At 38.5% G+C, this 14,289-nt stretch overlaps 1 protein-coding gene and 1 long non-coding RNA gene across 4 annotated transcripts in view; one reads left to right on the plus strand and one right to left on the minus strand.

Annotated features, from left to right (window-relative positions):
- Nucleotides 1-4,801, minus strand: part of SEL1L (SEL1L adaptor subunit of ERAD E3 ubiquitin ligase) — a 60,628-nt gene extending 55,827 nt beyond the window's left edge. For all 3 annotated transcript variants that reach the window (XM_039257015.1, XM_039257014.1, XM_039257013.1), the window contains exon 1: nt 4,634-4,801. In XM_039257015.1, the coding sequence (XP_039112946.1) occupies nt 4,634-4,703 (70 nt within the window). In that variant the 5' untranslated portion in view covers nt 4,704-4,801. The remainder of the gene's footprint in view (nt 1-4,633) is intronic.
- Nucleotides 4,802-5,061: 260 nt separating this feature from the next.
- LOC120248614 lies at nt 5,062-14,025 on the plus strand. The gene is made up of 4 exons (XR_005532622.1): nt 5,062-5,163; nt 7,132-7,200; nt 8,091-8,209; nt 13,788-14,025. It is a non-coding gene; the product is annotated as an uncharacterized LOC120248614 (long non-coding RNA).
- Nucleotides 14,026-14,289: the final 264 nt, after the last annotated feature.

Below are 14,289 nucleotides of genomic sequence, written 5' to 3' on the forward strand. Positions count from 1 at the left end.
AGACAACATGCCATAAAACCATGTGCTTTCACCAAAAAATCAGGTGTTCTGGTTGTCATTTATCCTTACTTCCTATGGTTATGCCCTAAATATTATTCATAACTTGCAACTCTTTGAAGCATAATAAAAACATGCTTTGGCATTTGTAGTATCAAAGTAGTGAGCTAACTTTAAGAAGTATAACCAGCTCATTAGGTACAAAATACACAACACTATTTTCACAGTATTTCTTTTGAATATTTGAGAAAACTAGTCTACTACTGAGGTTTTGCCATATTAAGAAAAGTGCTGTCAATTCAAAGAACACTTAAACTATAGCTACTTTCGCATTCAGTACTTTCAGGTGGCCTTCCAAATATGTTTTATTTCTGATGAGTGGGGAAGAGAGAGTATAGCATGTATTAGTGCCACAGTGCCCATAGCATTTAGGTAGTGATGCCAGTTAATTAACAGTCATCCTTCATGCTAACTTCTTCACAAGTCTTACCCAAACACACAGTTCAAATTCCATTCTCAGCAAACCTTTGGATAAAGGAAAAAAATTCTTCATTATATATCAAAGTTGTAAGCATTGGGGCACCTGAGTGGCTCAGTGGGTTAAGTGTCTGACTTCGGCTCAGGTCATGATCTCACGGTTCGTGGGTTCCAGCCCCGCACTGGGCTCTGTGCTGACAGCTCAGAGCCTGGAGCCTGCTTCGTATTCTGTGTCTTCCTCTCTCTCTGTCCCTCCCCAGCTCACGGTCTATCTCTTTCTCTCTCTCTCTCAAAAATAAACATTAAAAAGAAAGTTGTATGGATGGATGTGTTTAATTAATCACAAACATTAACTAGCTAATATATCAAGGATGTATTAATGTATCAAACATTAAATGTGCAAATGTATACAGTTTATACCTAAATACTGAAACTTTAGACAAGCTGGAACTCTTAAATTACTAATCACTAAATCATGAAATTTAGTACCTCCTCAACACAGGTCACATACGTAGCTAACAGGTATATAATATAGATACCTAAAAATAAATTTTAAAACACGTACATTTGACACATTTGAGTAGCAAAATGTGTTTCTGAACTCCAAGAGACATGGAAACTTGTGACATCAGGGTTATTTCATGTGAATTGCATCATGCTTCTCTCTCTGTCTCTTTTCTCTTCAAACTAGGAATATATACCAAGGTTACTGGTAAATAAGAGAACTCTTTCTCATTTACTAAACTGGGAAAGACTACTCCAGATGGTAGTCTTAAAGCATAAGCTATTTTCTCTTTCAAACTGATATATCCATTCATGTAACAGTTTTATAGAAGTTGTTTATAATCTTAGAAACTTCTCACAATTGTAGCCAGGTAACAACTAAAGACACTGAAGTTATGTATAAATAAAAACATAATAATGCTTTTATCAGCACATAGACATCAAGAAAACAATGCAAAAGAATTCAACGAAGAGTTACAGGTGTCTCCTTCAACAGCAACACATCCAAAACATAATTGTCTACATGTTAGTAATGTTAGTTAGTAACTGTACACCTTCTTCTGAAAAAGACAATATTCATTTTTATTATATCAGCTAACCAAACTGCAAAAAGTACCAGGGATATTCTTTCAGAGGAAAGTAATCATCACAGATTCATTTTCCAATTTGTTATGTAAACAAAGCAGACTGATAGACCTTCAAACCGGAAAGTACTGAGTTTGGTGAAAAGAGAGCAGACATCCTATTTTCTGCTTTGCCACTGATTCTGTGCAGATCCCACAATATTCCTGATTTTTAATCACTCCCAAATCGAGGCCTGGAGAGTTACGTTTGAAACCTGGCTTCATTACATGTTAATTTTACATATGTGGTTCAATACAGCAAGCTTGCTCAGCCTTTTTCTCAATGTGTCAAAGGAGAATAGTAACACCTGTCCTGTTGACTCACAATAATGTCCTAAGGAACAAAAGACAACGAAATTAAACATCCTCTGCAACGTGAAATTTACTCTTTGAATATGAAAATAGAACTATTACCTGAAATGCTTAGCAAAGAATCTAATTTAAAGGATTCTGTAACATTGTTTGGCATAAAGAAAAAAAGTAAACTATCTCTTCCTGTTGAAAATTTAAAAATACATGTTTTTTTTAATGTTTTTGTTTTTGAGAGAGAGAGAGACAGAGTGTGAGTGGGGGAGGGGCAGAGAGAGAGAGAGATGGAGACACAGAATCTGAAACAGGCTCCAGGCTCTGAGCTGTCAGCAGAGCCAGATGCGAGGCTTCAACCCATGAACCATGAGATCATGACCTAAGCCAAAGTTGGATGCTTAACCCACTGAGCCACCCAGACACCCCAAGAAAGCATGTATTTCTAAGTGAGAAAAATCATAGCATTTTTCATTATTGAGTGAATGAAGGAGAAATACCTTTTTAATGCCCTCTTTTATTTATTCACAGGAAAAAGAAAACGTTTCCAATAAAAGTTTCATATTTTTATGTGCCTCTGAGACAAGATACGAAATAATAGCTATTAACAGTGACAGGACAGATTCCCTTTGTTGGCTGATTATGTTCTACCTGGTAATAAATGCAACTTGCCCTAGGTAACCACTAATTCTCAAAGTTTAAGTCAACACAAACTATGACCCAACACTTGAGTTTTAAATAGGAGCAAATCTCTACATCTAAACTAATAATGAGGCGGACTTCCTGTATGAATAAGCAATTTAATGAATAAAAAAAATCAACCAAAAATCCATGTACTCAATTTCTAAAACTTTATCTCACAAAAGTGTTTTTGCCATATTTGTGCTTCATGTGAGTATGGTACTGTCCTTATTACCTGTCAGCAGCACATCCACACAGTTTCAGCTCTGGCTAAGTATGGATTTTGCCTCTGCCAGAGAAACGTTCTGGCACAGTTTAACTTATGATGAAAATCGGAGCAGAACTTTCTTGAACCCAGTACTCCGCTTACATCAACACAATCCAGTGACTTAACATTTCAGTATTGATAATCTCCTATTATAACTACCCAAGAATCCCAATTGTTGCTAAAATGACTTCTTCAAGTATTATCTCCACTGACATGAAGCTCTAAGTATGTGAAATCTAGCTAACAGAAGATGCAGGAAAATGTTTGTACGCTTTAATTTTCCTTAAAATCTGCACACTGAATTCAGAGGAATATTTACCTTATTCCTTAAGTAGTTCTTATACTTTAGTGTGAAGAAATCACTGGTGAACCTTGTTAAACGACAGATGTCTGACCTCTTCCAGACCTAAAACTGCATGTTTAACAAACTCCCAAGAGGAATTCTGACTCAAGTGGTCTGTGGTCCATCAGTTACTCTATCCATTACACTCAACAGTTTCATTTCATACTTCCTTTGGTCAAATAATTGCTAGCAGGGCTTCCAGAGTTAGGTAGAGTTTTTCAAGATTTGGTGATGAATACAAACCATCACTAAACGGGGATAAGGCAGACCTCAAAGCATAATGCTGGCAGTCAAGTAACTAGCATATGCTTGTTGCTTTTGAAATGGTATCTCGAACCACATTATGGATAGAATTTTAGGTTTAAACCTCTTATTTTAGAAACAGAATGACGTTATGGCATTGACTTACAACTAGGACAGATAATTTGGGGATTCAAATAACCATCTGGGAAATTTTCTGTTGGGAAAAAAAAAAAGAGTTGACATTTATACCCTGCCTTGTTCCAAAAAAATTTAAAGCCGTAGAACAGCTGTCTTGTTAGCTAAACTGATTAAAATTCAAAAGCTTTATTGTACTAATTGTTTCTTTACAAACAGAAACACTGCTTCTTTATCAACATTTTCAAAATAGAAGTTTTCAGACGTAGGCGGATTAAACTATTAGAAAAGAAAAACCAGAACCATAGTATAAATCAGCTAACTGGAAAATCAATTCAAAGTCACATATCTTTCTGCATCTATTCAAAAAATGAAAACCAGCTGCTGTACATTTTAAATTTATAGGGACCAAATTTTCTCAAAAGTCATAAAGTTACTGTCCACAAACATGGGGCAACCCCAACACTGTGACTGAGGTAAACAGCACTTTCTCAGGAATATTTCTTAAAAAGAGGTGGAGAGTGGGCACAGTTACATCAAAAGTCATCACTTTTAAGTAGATAAAGAGACAAGGGACCCCCTCATGTGCTAAGCAAATGCACCAAACCACTGTCAACATCCTGGTTTTGATGGACCTTACTCGGCTCAGTGACAGCCCCAGGTGTGTCACTTACTTAGTTTACAAATCCCAAGCACATAATCTGTATGAGAGCCGAGGAGGTTCCAGTAAGGTTCAGGTGCCTCTGTGGATCTGAGCCAGCTGTTGGGATTCATTCCCACAGTCAATTCCTCATTCGCGAGGAGTCGCGTAAAGTTTGTTAAGTGAGGAGAGGTGTGGGCAGGGTGACCGCCCCTTCTTTTCCTCCCCTCTCTAGCTCCCTAAATACTCGCTCTAGCCCAAGCCAGCCCAAGTCCAAGGAATGACAGCGAGTGACAGGCTAGTGCAAGGTGTGACCAGAGACAGTGGAGTCTCCAGCTTGAGCCTCCACGGCCCTGCCCCGGGCTGGAGGCCGGGGGGCGGTGGCTCCCGGCCTCCAATCCGAGGGGGCGGATACTGACCCGAGGACGCCGAGGCCGAGCCCAGCAGCACCGCACAGAGCAGCAGCAGCAGCCCAACCCGGACTCGCATCCTGCTCTCGCGGCCGCTGCCACCCTCTGGAGCTGTCGCTTTCACCTCTGCCACCACCGACTCAGCCACCGCCACCGCCTCGCCGCTGCTCTTCCGGCTCTGGTCTCCTTCCTCCGCCCCTTCCCAGGCCTCCCTGCCCTACCGCGCAGCCAATCCCCGCCCGCCGCCGCGGGCTCCGTGCCCAATCGTCGCAGTCTTCCCGCCCACTTTGTTGCCCCGCCCCCGGGGTCATGCATTGACCAATCATTTTGCGAGGTTCCCACACGGGCTTTCCCGGTAGGACCACGGCCTCATCGACATGGCCCCAGCTAATTGGTAGATCCTGGGTTCAACCCTCCCGGAATCGGAGCGTGGGTCCAGGGCCGGGAAGAAAAGAAAGTGACCCAGGACTACAATTCCCGCAATGCACTTCATGGGCTTCTCTCGACGTGTGCTCTTGCAAAACGTAGTCCGCTGTGGGGTAAGATTTAAAAGTGCAGGTGGCTGTTGAAGTTGAGAGAACTTACTTAACTAACATCTGGGGCAGACGTTAACTCAAGGCCACGAACCCACAGCCCCTTTTTTTTTGAGCCAAAATATATATGAGGCAACACACATTGTAAGGTTAAGAGTTTGTAATGTATTAAGCTCTTATTCCTCTTTGTTTTATTTAGAAAATTTGAATTGGACGTAGTGATATCAACACCGAGGAAAAATATAACAGCTAGACTGAGTTCGAGGGTTTTTTCTGAAATTAAATAAAACAGTGCCGTATATACAGAAACTAGGATAGAACTCACTACCTGCCCTCCTTTCCCTAACAAAACAAAAGGATAAAACCCCATTCAGTGCAGATCATTTCAATGCTAGTGTTTATTTTTAGGAGGGCCACCAGATAATAATTATCTGGAAGACGCACCAACAGCCTTTGCAAAAACCCTTTCACACACGTGTCCTTATCCCTTTCTTTGTACAGTGTAATCTTTGTAAGTTACACTGTTCTCTTCTTCATTGACGAAGTTCGGGAGGCAGGGTTGATGTATTTGGAGATAAAGGTGATGGTGAATTGCATTGCAGAAAATGAAATAGTCCTCTATATTAAGTACTGACTTCAGGCATGCTCCCACTGGGTAGCAGGGCAGTAGCTTGGTGTTCTTGCCCTTTCATCTAATTGTGTCAGTTTGTTTTCCCTAGAGTCCACCCACTGTCAACTCAGTCCTGGCACTGAGTTGAGCTCAGTTTGAGGTCAGGGTTCTGGAGACGTCCACACTGGCCACATATCTTAACACCTGAGACATTTCTTCCATCTTCCAGGACAAGGATAAAAAGCTCACTGCTGGAAAGCAAAAAACAAAAAAGCTAACTGCTGTTCTGCATTCACATCGGAGGGGATGAAGGAAAAATATTGACCAATTACTATTCCACTACTACCTCCTTGGCACTCAGCTCTGTTTTTGTCACTAACAGTGTTTCCTCAGAGTTCCTCTGATTTTAAATCATAGAGTAAAATCTGGTGTATTTTCCTCCCTTTTTCATTTTATCGATCATTGCATCCTAATAATTTGAGCTATGTAATTACTCTTTTATGCGAGTGCTTTTCTCTTTCTCATTCAAAACTTCCCTCCTGGGTCTCATTTTCTTACCTGCATGATGCTCCTGAGTTCTAGCTGTATTCACCAACATCATTTTCTCTTGACTCTTACCTAAGCCTCATATGGCCAGATTCATTTTCCTTTCAAAATTCAATATCGATTCAATTGAAATTAAATTAAAATTCCTGCTCAAAAATTTTCAATGACTGCCTTTGTCATTGAATCAAAAAATACTAGAATTTCTCCTGACAAAATAGGAACTTGTGCTGACAGTTTTATTTTCTTGAGGAAATACTGTGAAGAAATTTTTCTGCCCTCTACAAAAGAAGCAGGGATTATCTGTTTGATAGATTAGGGAATGACTGTTCACTGCCTGAGACTCAGCTTCCCTTTTTATCTTCTTCTTTCCTAAGTGCTTCTTATATTGAAGGTCCTGGGCTACATGCATGAGGACATTTCCCACTTCCCCGGTTTCCACATGAACACACTCTTGCCTTGTCATGGTTCCTTTATTCTCTCCCCACTGTCCTTCCTTCTTCTTACCCGCAGCCATGGCATCCTTCCCACTTTCACTTGGATTTCATCTTGGCTGAGCCTTCTCTGACCAGGCCAGTTCTCATTATTCTTTATGTCTCTAAGGGTACACAGAACATTCACAAACTTGCCTTTTAAATGGGATGTAAACTTTCTGAGGCCAAAGACAATTATGTAATTCTGTGCATGGGTATATAGCTTTGGACTTGCCACTAACTAATTTTTGTTGATTGATAGTCCACCTTACTTATAAAGTATTTTAATAGTGAGATCTTCAACATACTTGCTATCTATTATAAGTTCAATCTTAAAATATTTTACAGGGAAATATCAAGGAGCATTTGCACTCCTAGTATAAGGAAATTTACTTCACTCCTCTGCAGCTCTGTAAAGTGAGTATATTAATAACGTCTTTTTCACTAGGTCTGTTGTGAGGTTCATATCTCAAAAGAGATATGCAGGAAAAAAGTATTTCTTTAATTACAGAATGTTCTACAAATATTATTTCTGATTGATTGCTTGGTTGAAACAAAGAAGGAAACAAAAATATTAGTTTTTATTAAGACTAATAAAACTAGTTCTATTCCCTTAATTTGAAAATGGTTTAGAGTGCTAGAGTTACACTGTCTTCAGCCAACAACGAATAATTGACGTCTTCTGAGAATGCTCACAGGACCTTGACTTTGTGGGGAAATTCCAATTCTCCTAAACAGGTCTAGTGGGGGAATACTGGTGTGGGAAAGCCAGATGTTATTGGCCTGCTAGACTGCATGATGATTAATTAGTGAAAAGGTTGTGAATTCTCCATGGCCTTATCTAGTCCAAGCAAACATTCATCAAGTTTCTTGCCAACATTCCCAGTTAAACTTATGTACTCACTCTACTTACACAAAATGTTAATATTATTTATTAATTCATAGACTTCTTTAATATTTGCTCAGCTGTCTGTACTCTTTTTAACTTGTCCATATCAGCATTCTGGGTCACTGTCATAGATTTCCAAGTTGTAGAAAACCTGTTTGCTCGGCATTACAACACAGCATAGGACCCAATGGAGGTAGATAATAAGCGCTTTTTCATGCAGAGGACACTGATGTGACCTTATTTCATTGAAATGAATCAAACAATCAATATGTATTGAGAATCTCCAGAAAGTATTGAGGTCATAAATCTAGTTTGCTTTTTGCTTATGGATGATAAGACAACCCCCAGACCCTTTTCCTAAGAATGCCATGATTGTCACTAACTCTATTCAAGTGTATCCTTTCTGTGCTATTCTTAGGCATCTATTTGGTTGGCCATGTACACAAGCTGTCAGTGCTTGAACCAACATATCTGCCAGGGGAGGATTAGGGAGAGACAAGGAGCAGAATATTTTCCCCTTAGAGCTTAGAGAAGAAGGTACGTTCTTTGCTATAGATGAGGTAAATTCAAGTCATTGTTTTTGTGTTCATTTCTCATGGATAAATGAAAATTGAAATCCTTGCACCAAATCACGATTTGGAACCTGGCGTCTCCTCATAAACATTCTGAGCTCCTTGAGTAAATGGGCAACAGGCTCTTTACTTCACTGTATTAACTATGATTCCAGGATTGTTTATAGTAGGCACATAATTAATCATCAAATATGCTTTGAATGTACTTATAGCTTTTTAAGATTATAATTGTCATAAAGGTCAGAGTGTAGATCCCGACTGCAGAGCACAGTGTTCAACATACCTAAGCTCTGATGCTGATAGAATGAATAGGGTGTGGCGTGTGTATCTGCGAGTGCGTGTGTGTGTGTATGTGTGTGCACGTGTTCAGGCTCTACCAAGTTCCATCCTGAAGTGACATTTATTTTGGAGGTGTGTATGCTTTCTAAGTAGTGTTGATTCATACCAGATAAAGGAAAGGCTGGAATACCTTTATACCCTGGAGGAATGGACAGGCATCTTTTGGTCTAATTTTTTCATAGATTTATTAACTACCAGTTCTGGAGAGAGAGACTGGATTAAAACTGGATTAAAAAATATTTCAATAAGAACTTGATTAAGTGAACCTCATAAGGTGGAGATAAACAGCTTAGAGCTCCCATTAAATTCACACTACTTAACTGAGTAGATGGCAATGTATTTAATCAGTGAATGTTGTATTAAGAACATAATATTCATAAGATAACCTTTCCTTCCTTCCCTCTTTCCTTCCTTCCTTCCTTCCTTCCTTCCTTCCTTCCTTCCTTCCTTTATTCAACAAATATTGTCTGGGCACAGTCAATGCCTCCAGCTAAAGACGACAGTGTAGTTGAACACATTAGGTTTAGTACTTACTGCAACGAGGAGAAACACATGCATGGCATGTCTCTGTGCATGGGGGCTTTAGAAATAACCTATTATAGGATTTGCACTTTGGTTGGGTAATTGGTGGGAGGATCTAGGGAATCTGGGTTTGTTCTAGATTGGATGCTGTTAGAAGTACCCCAGATTTCTATGGTTTGGTAGAAATCAATCAGTAAATCTTACCTAAAGGAGAGATTAGAATGAGGATAAAGCAATCATTGGTGAATAAACAGTAGTTACTTATTTTAGCCAAGAGAGGAAGTGCTTGGTACTTTGTGGTGACACAGGGAACTTGTTTCTGTCTGTGCTTAGATAAAATCATGAAATGGTTTGTTTTGTTTCATTTTATCTTAGTTGCAGAATAACTGGTCTGTGGTTGGTATTCTGAGATTGTGGATGTCCTATAGAAGAATAACATGGTCTGGTTGTGTGTGTCAGGCCAGCTTCTGATTGTCAAGGGCCCCTCTTTTTCTTTCTCAGCACCGACTGTTCAGATACACCAGGTTCTTGGTGCTGAGGATTCAACAATCAATACAACAGACAAAATTCATAGAGTGTACATTCTAGCCATGGGAGAAATAGAATAAATAAAAAATTATTTATTAGAAAGTGCTAAGTACTATAGAGAAAAAACATAAAGCGAGGAAGGGGAATAGGGTTCTGGGGGGTGAGTGGGGACTGCCATTTACATTTAAAGCAGGGAGGTCAGGGAAGACTTCCCTGTTTAGCTCACATTTGAGCAGAGACTTAGGAGGAATGAACCATAAAGACATGGAGTGGAGCTAGCCATTGTGATAGGTGTAAGGTGATATCTCATTGTGGTTTTGATTTGTGTAACATCTTAAATAAATATAGCACTTATGTTAATTACCCTTCAAATAGAAAATAAAAAGTTTTTTAAAAATACTGTGGGCATGAAGAGCCTTTCAGGAATAAGGAGCGACCCCAATAAAGGTTCTAATGCAAGAGCATGTCTCTTATGCTCCAAGAATAGCAAGGAATTATGTGGCTGCAGAAGTACATGAAGGAGGGCAGGAGAAAGGGAGCAGGGGAAATCAGAGAGCGACTGGGGCCAGATGGTTTAGTGATTTTAGGTCAATAGTAAGGGGCAGTCATAATGCTACTTTTTATCACTCTGAGACTGGCTCTCTTGAAGTGTGGCTTGGATAGTGGCCTGGAGCTTCCCCCCGTCCTGCATGAGAATGAGCTAATCACATAATCCTTTTTATTAATAGTTGGGATATAATGATAAAGTGACCAATTAAAACAATTGTACTCAAAAGTTTGATTCAGCACGAGTTTATATACTCGTTAGAAATTGAGACGGTAAGTACAAAATTAAGATGGTAAAAGAGAAAGATCTTCAAATAAGGGTCCTCAGAGTATTCAAATAATATTATTGTAAATGGAAGTCACTCGGTAGTAAATTTAGAAAACATTTACAATGCAAAATAAGTTTTTTAAAAGTTTATTTATTTTGAGGAGCCCATGCATGCACAAGTGGGGGAGGGGCAGAGAGAGAGGGAGAAAGAATCCCAGACAGGCTCTGCACTGTCACTGCAGAGTCCTACACAGGGGCTTGAACTCACATACTGTGAGATCATGACCTGAGCCAAATCAAGAGCCATATGCTTAACCGATTGAGCCACCCAGGTGTCCTTTGATCATTTTCTAGTCTTAAAACAATTTTTTTTAATGTCTTATTTTTATTTTTGAGAGAGAGAGAAGGAGAGAGAGAAGGAGACAGAGAATCTGAAGCATACTTCACACTGACAGCAGAGAGCCAGATGCAGGGCTAGAACTCACAAACCATGATATCATGACGTGAGCTGAAATCTGACACTTAACTGACTGAGCCACCCAGGCACCCTGATCATTTCCTATTTTTGAATAGGCTCCCAACTATGCCATGTTGACTTCACATAAATCCAACTTGGAGGTCTGCATTAACAACAGCAACAGAAAGAAATATATGTGTTACATATATACTAAGATGTATAATGAATACATATTTCACATATGCATGAAAAATGTATACACTGGCACAATGTATACAATTAAAACAACTGAGAATAAGTTGCAAGCATGTTGCTTCTTTATCCCTAAATATGTTAGTAGCTCCTGAAAACAAGGAATTCTGTAACATAGCCACAGAACTGTGATCAAAATTAGAAACTTCACACTGGTTCAATACTATCATCTAATCTACAGACTTTATTCATAGTGTGCTGACTTGCCACAATGATGTCCTTTCTAAAATAGAAAACCCAACGTTGCCATTTGCATCCAGTTTGTCACATCTCATTAGTGTCCTTTAACCCGGAAGAGTTCTTGAAGGGATGTGTGTTCCTGAACTTCTTGCTACTAGTAATTTTTAAGTGTATAAATAAGTTATTTCATAGAATGTAACTTAATGTCAATTTGTGTCATGATTACATTCAGATTATGTACATTTGGGAAGACCACCACAGAAATGTTGCTGAATTCTCTTAGTGAATCATGTCAGGAGCCAAATGCTGTTAGTTAGTCCGAATTCTGGCAATGATAATGTTGATCAATTGGTTAAGGAGGTGTTTCCATTGTATTTACCTTTTGCAGTTGATATGTATCTTGAAGAAGATAGTTTGAAATTCTGCAAATATCTCACTATTCCTTAAACATTCACCCACTAGTTTTACCATGTATATTCATGATTCTTGCCTGAATCAATAATTGCTATGACAGCTGCCAAATGGTGGTTTTCTAATTCTATCATTCTTTCTACATTTATTATTAGCTTTCTAGTGTAGGCAGAGATTTTTCTTATTTATTTTTTCATGTAATTGATTAATTTACATTGTTATAGACTCACCCATTTTTTATTCAATACTTTATAATCCTACCTATCATCATTTTGATGTTCAGATTATCTCAGATTTAGCCAGTGAGGGCTTCTTCAAACTGACTATTGTATCTTTTTGAGAGCATTCTTACATTTTTGCACTATTTATATTTTTCTACTTTCCTTGATCCAGCCCTGGAATCAGCTATTTCTCCAAGAAGACCTGTTTTCTTTCAGTGGAGAATGGTGTTTATATTCTAGGAGTATTCATTACTACTGGGTTGTTAATGTTTCTAAAATCTCTTAACAGACAGAGCTAGGAAGTGTGTGTGTGTCTGTGTGTCTGTGTGTGTGTGTGTGTGTGTGTGTACGTAGGTATAGATGTATGTTTAGGTGTGCATATGTTTGTTTATTTTAAGAGAGGGAAAGAGGGAGCAGGAGAGGGCAGAGAGAGAAGGAGGGAGAGAATCCCAAGCAGGCTCTGCACAGTGCAGAGCCTGATATGAGACTTGAACTCACATACCTGAGATCATGACCTGAGCCAAAAACAAGAGTTGGATGCTTAACCAACTGAGCCATTCAGGCACTCCCATTTCTATATCTATCTATCTCTTTCTATATATTAAAATCTTTTAGAAGATGAATGAATGAGCCACAGAGATAACAGGAGGAAATATTTTCAGTGCATATATCTTAAAAGGAATTTGTGTCCAAAATGTGTTAAGAACTCGATAGTAAACACATAATGAATATATTTTTTAAAACTATCCAGGCTATAAACATAGAAATAAAATAAATATGAATTACATAATATGAATAACATAAATATAACATATATTATGAATATATTAATGTAATAAATAGAAATACAATAATAAATATACAAATAAAATAAAACATACACAAATGGAAAAGATTTGAACATACCGCTGCAAAGAAAATAGATAAATAGACGATAAGCACATGAAAAGGTGTTCAGATCACAACAAAGTATCTCTTACTCCCCTTAAAATGGCTGAACTTTTAAACAATGACTAATGTTGATGAGGATGTAGAGCAATTGGAACTCATAGGGCTGGAAAAGGGTACATCTGCTGAGTAAATTTTTTAACCATTGTTCTTGTGCATGTAAACATACACCAACACTGTAATTTAACATTTCTGTTGTTAAGTACTTGCTCAAGAGAGATGAAATCTTACGCTCATGAAATGTTTCATGAAATAATGTTAATCGTAGCTAAATTCATGATAGGGAAGATCTCAGAATAACTTACAATGTTCACCTTGTAGTGAATGGATAAGCCAACTGTGATATATTCATACAATGGAATATTACTTGGCAGCAGAAAGGAGAGAATTACTGATACGTGCATATCATGGACGAATCTCAAAAACATGCTGAGCAAAAGAAAACAGACATGAATGACAACATCCTTTATGATTCCATTCCTATGGAGCTCAACAGCAGTTACAACTAACCTGTAGTGATAGAGTTCAGACTCGCAGTTGCTTAGGAGTTAGAGTGGGAAGAGAAAAATGGCCAGGAAAGGAGCAAGAGGGAACTTTTGGTTAACGGAAATCATCTATAGTCTAATTACCTTGCGGGTCACATAAGTGACAGAGATACATCTGTCAAAACTCATAGAACCATGCCCTTAAGATCAACGCATTTTAATGTATATAGATGATACCTTGTGGCAGGCAGAATAATGCACCGCCCCCCAAGATGTTCCTAATTCCCAAATCTGTGTATACGTTGTTACCTTTGAAGGCATCGGACTTTGCTGATGTAATTAAGTGAGTATGGATAGTCATAATATAATTGTAAACATTCTTACAGGAAGGAGACAGGAGGGCCAGAGTCAAAGAGAGAAGAGATGCTAGTTTTGAAAGAGGTCCATGAGCCAAAGAATGCAGACATACTTTAGAATATAGAAACAGCAAAGAGTGGATTATCCCCTGGAGCCTCCGGAAGAAACACAGCCCTGCCCACTTCTTGATTTTGGCCTTGGAAGGCCCATTTTTGGACTTCTGATATTCAGAACTGTAAGATAATAAATTTGTGTGGTTTTAAGTCACTATGTTTGTGGAAATTGGTAATAGGCGACAATAGGAAAGAAACTATTAATAAGGCATACCTTATTTTTTTGTGTGTTTCACGGGTATTGGATTTTTTTAAAAAGGTGAAGGCTTGTGGCAACTGGCATGGATCAAGTTTATTGGCATCATTTTTCCAACAGCATCTGCTCTGTGTCACATTTTGGTAATTCTCGAAATATTTCAAACTTTTCCATTGGGCACTCACAATGTGCCTATTATATTTGTTACAGTGATCTGTGGTC

The sequence above is a fragment of the Hyaena hyaena genome, unplaced genomic scaffold (genome assembly GCF_003009895.1).
Source record: "Hyaena hyaena isolate Hyena2069 unplaced genomic scaffold, ASM300989v1 scaffold_597, whole genome shotgun sequence".
Classification (NCBI taxonomy): domain Eukaryota; kingdom Metazoa; phylum Chordata; class Mammalia; order Carnivora; family Hyaenidae; genus Hyaena; species Hyaena hyaena.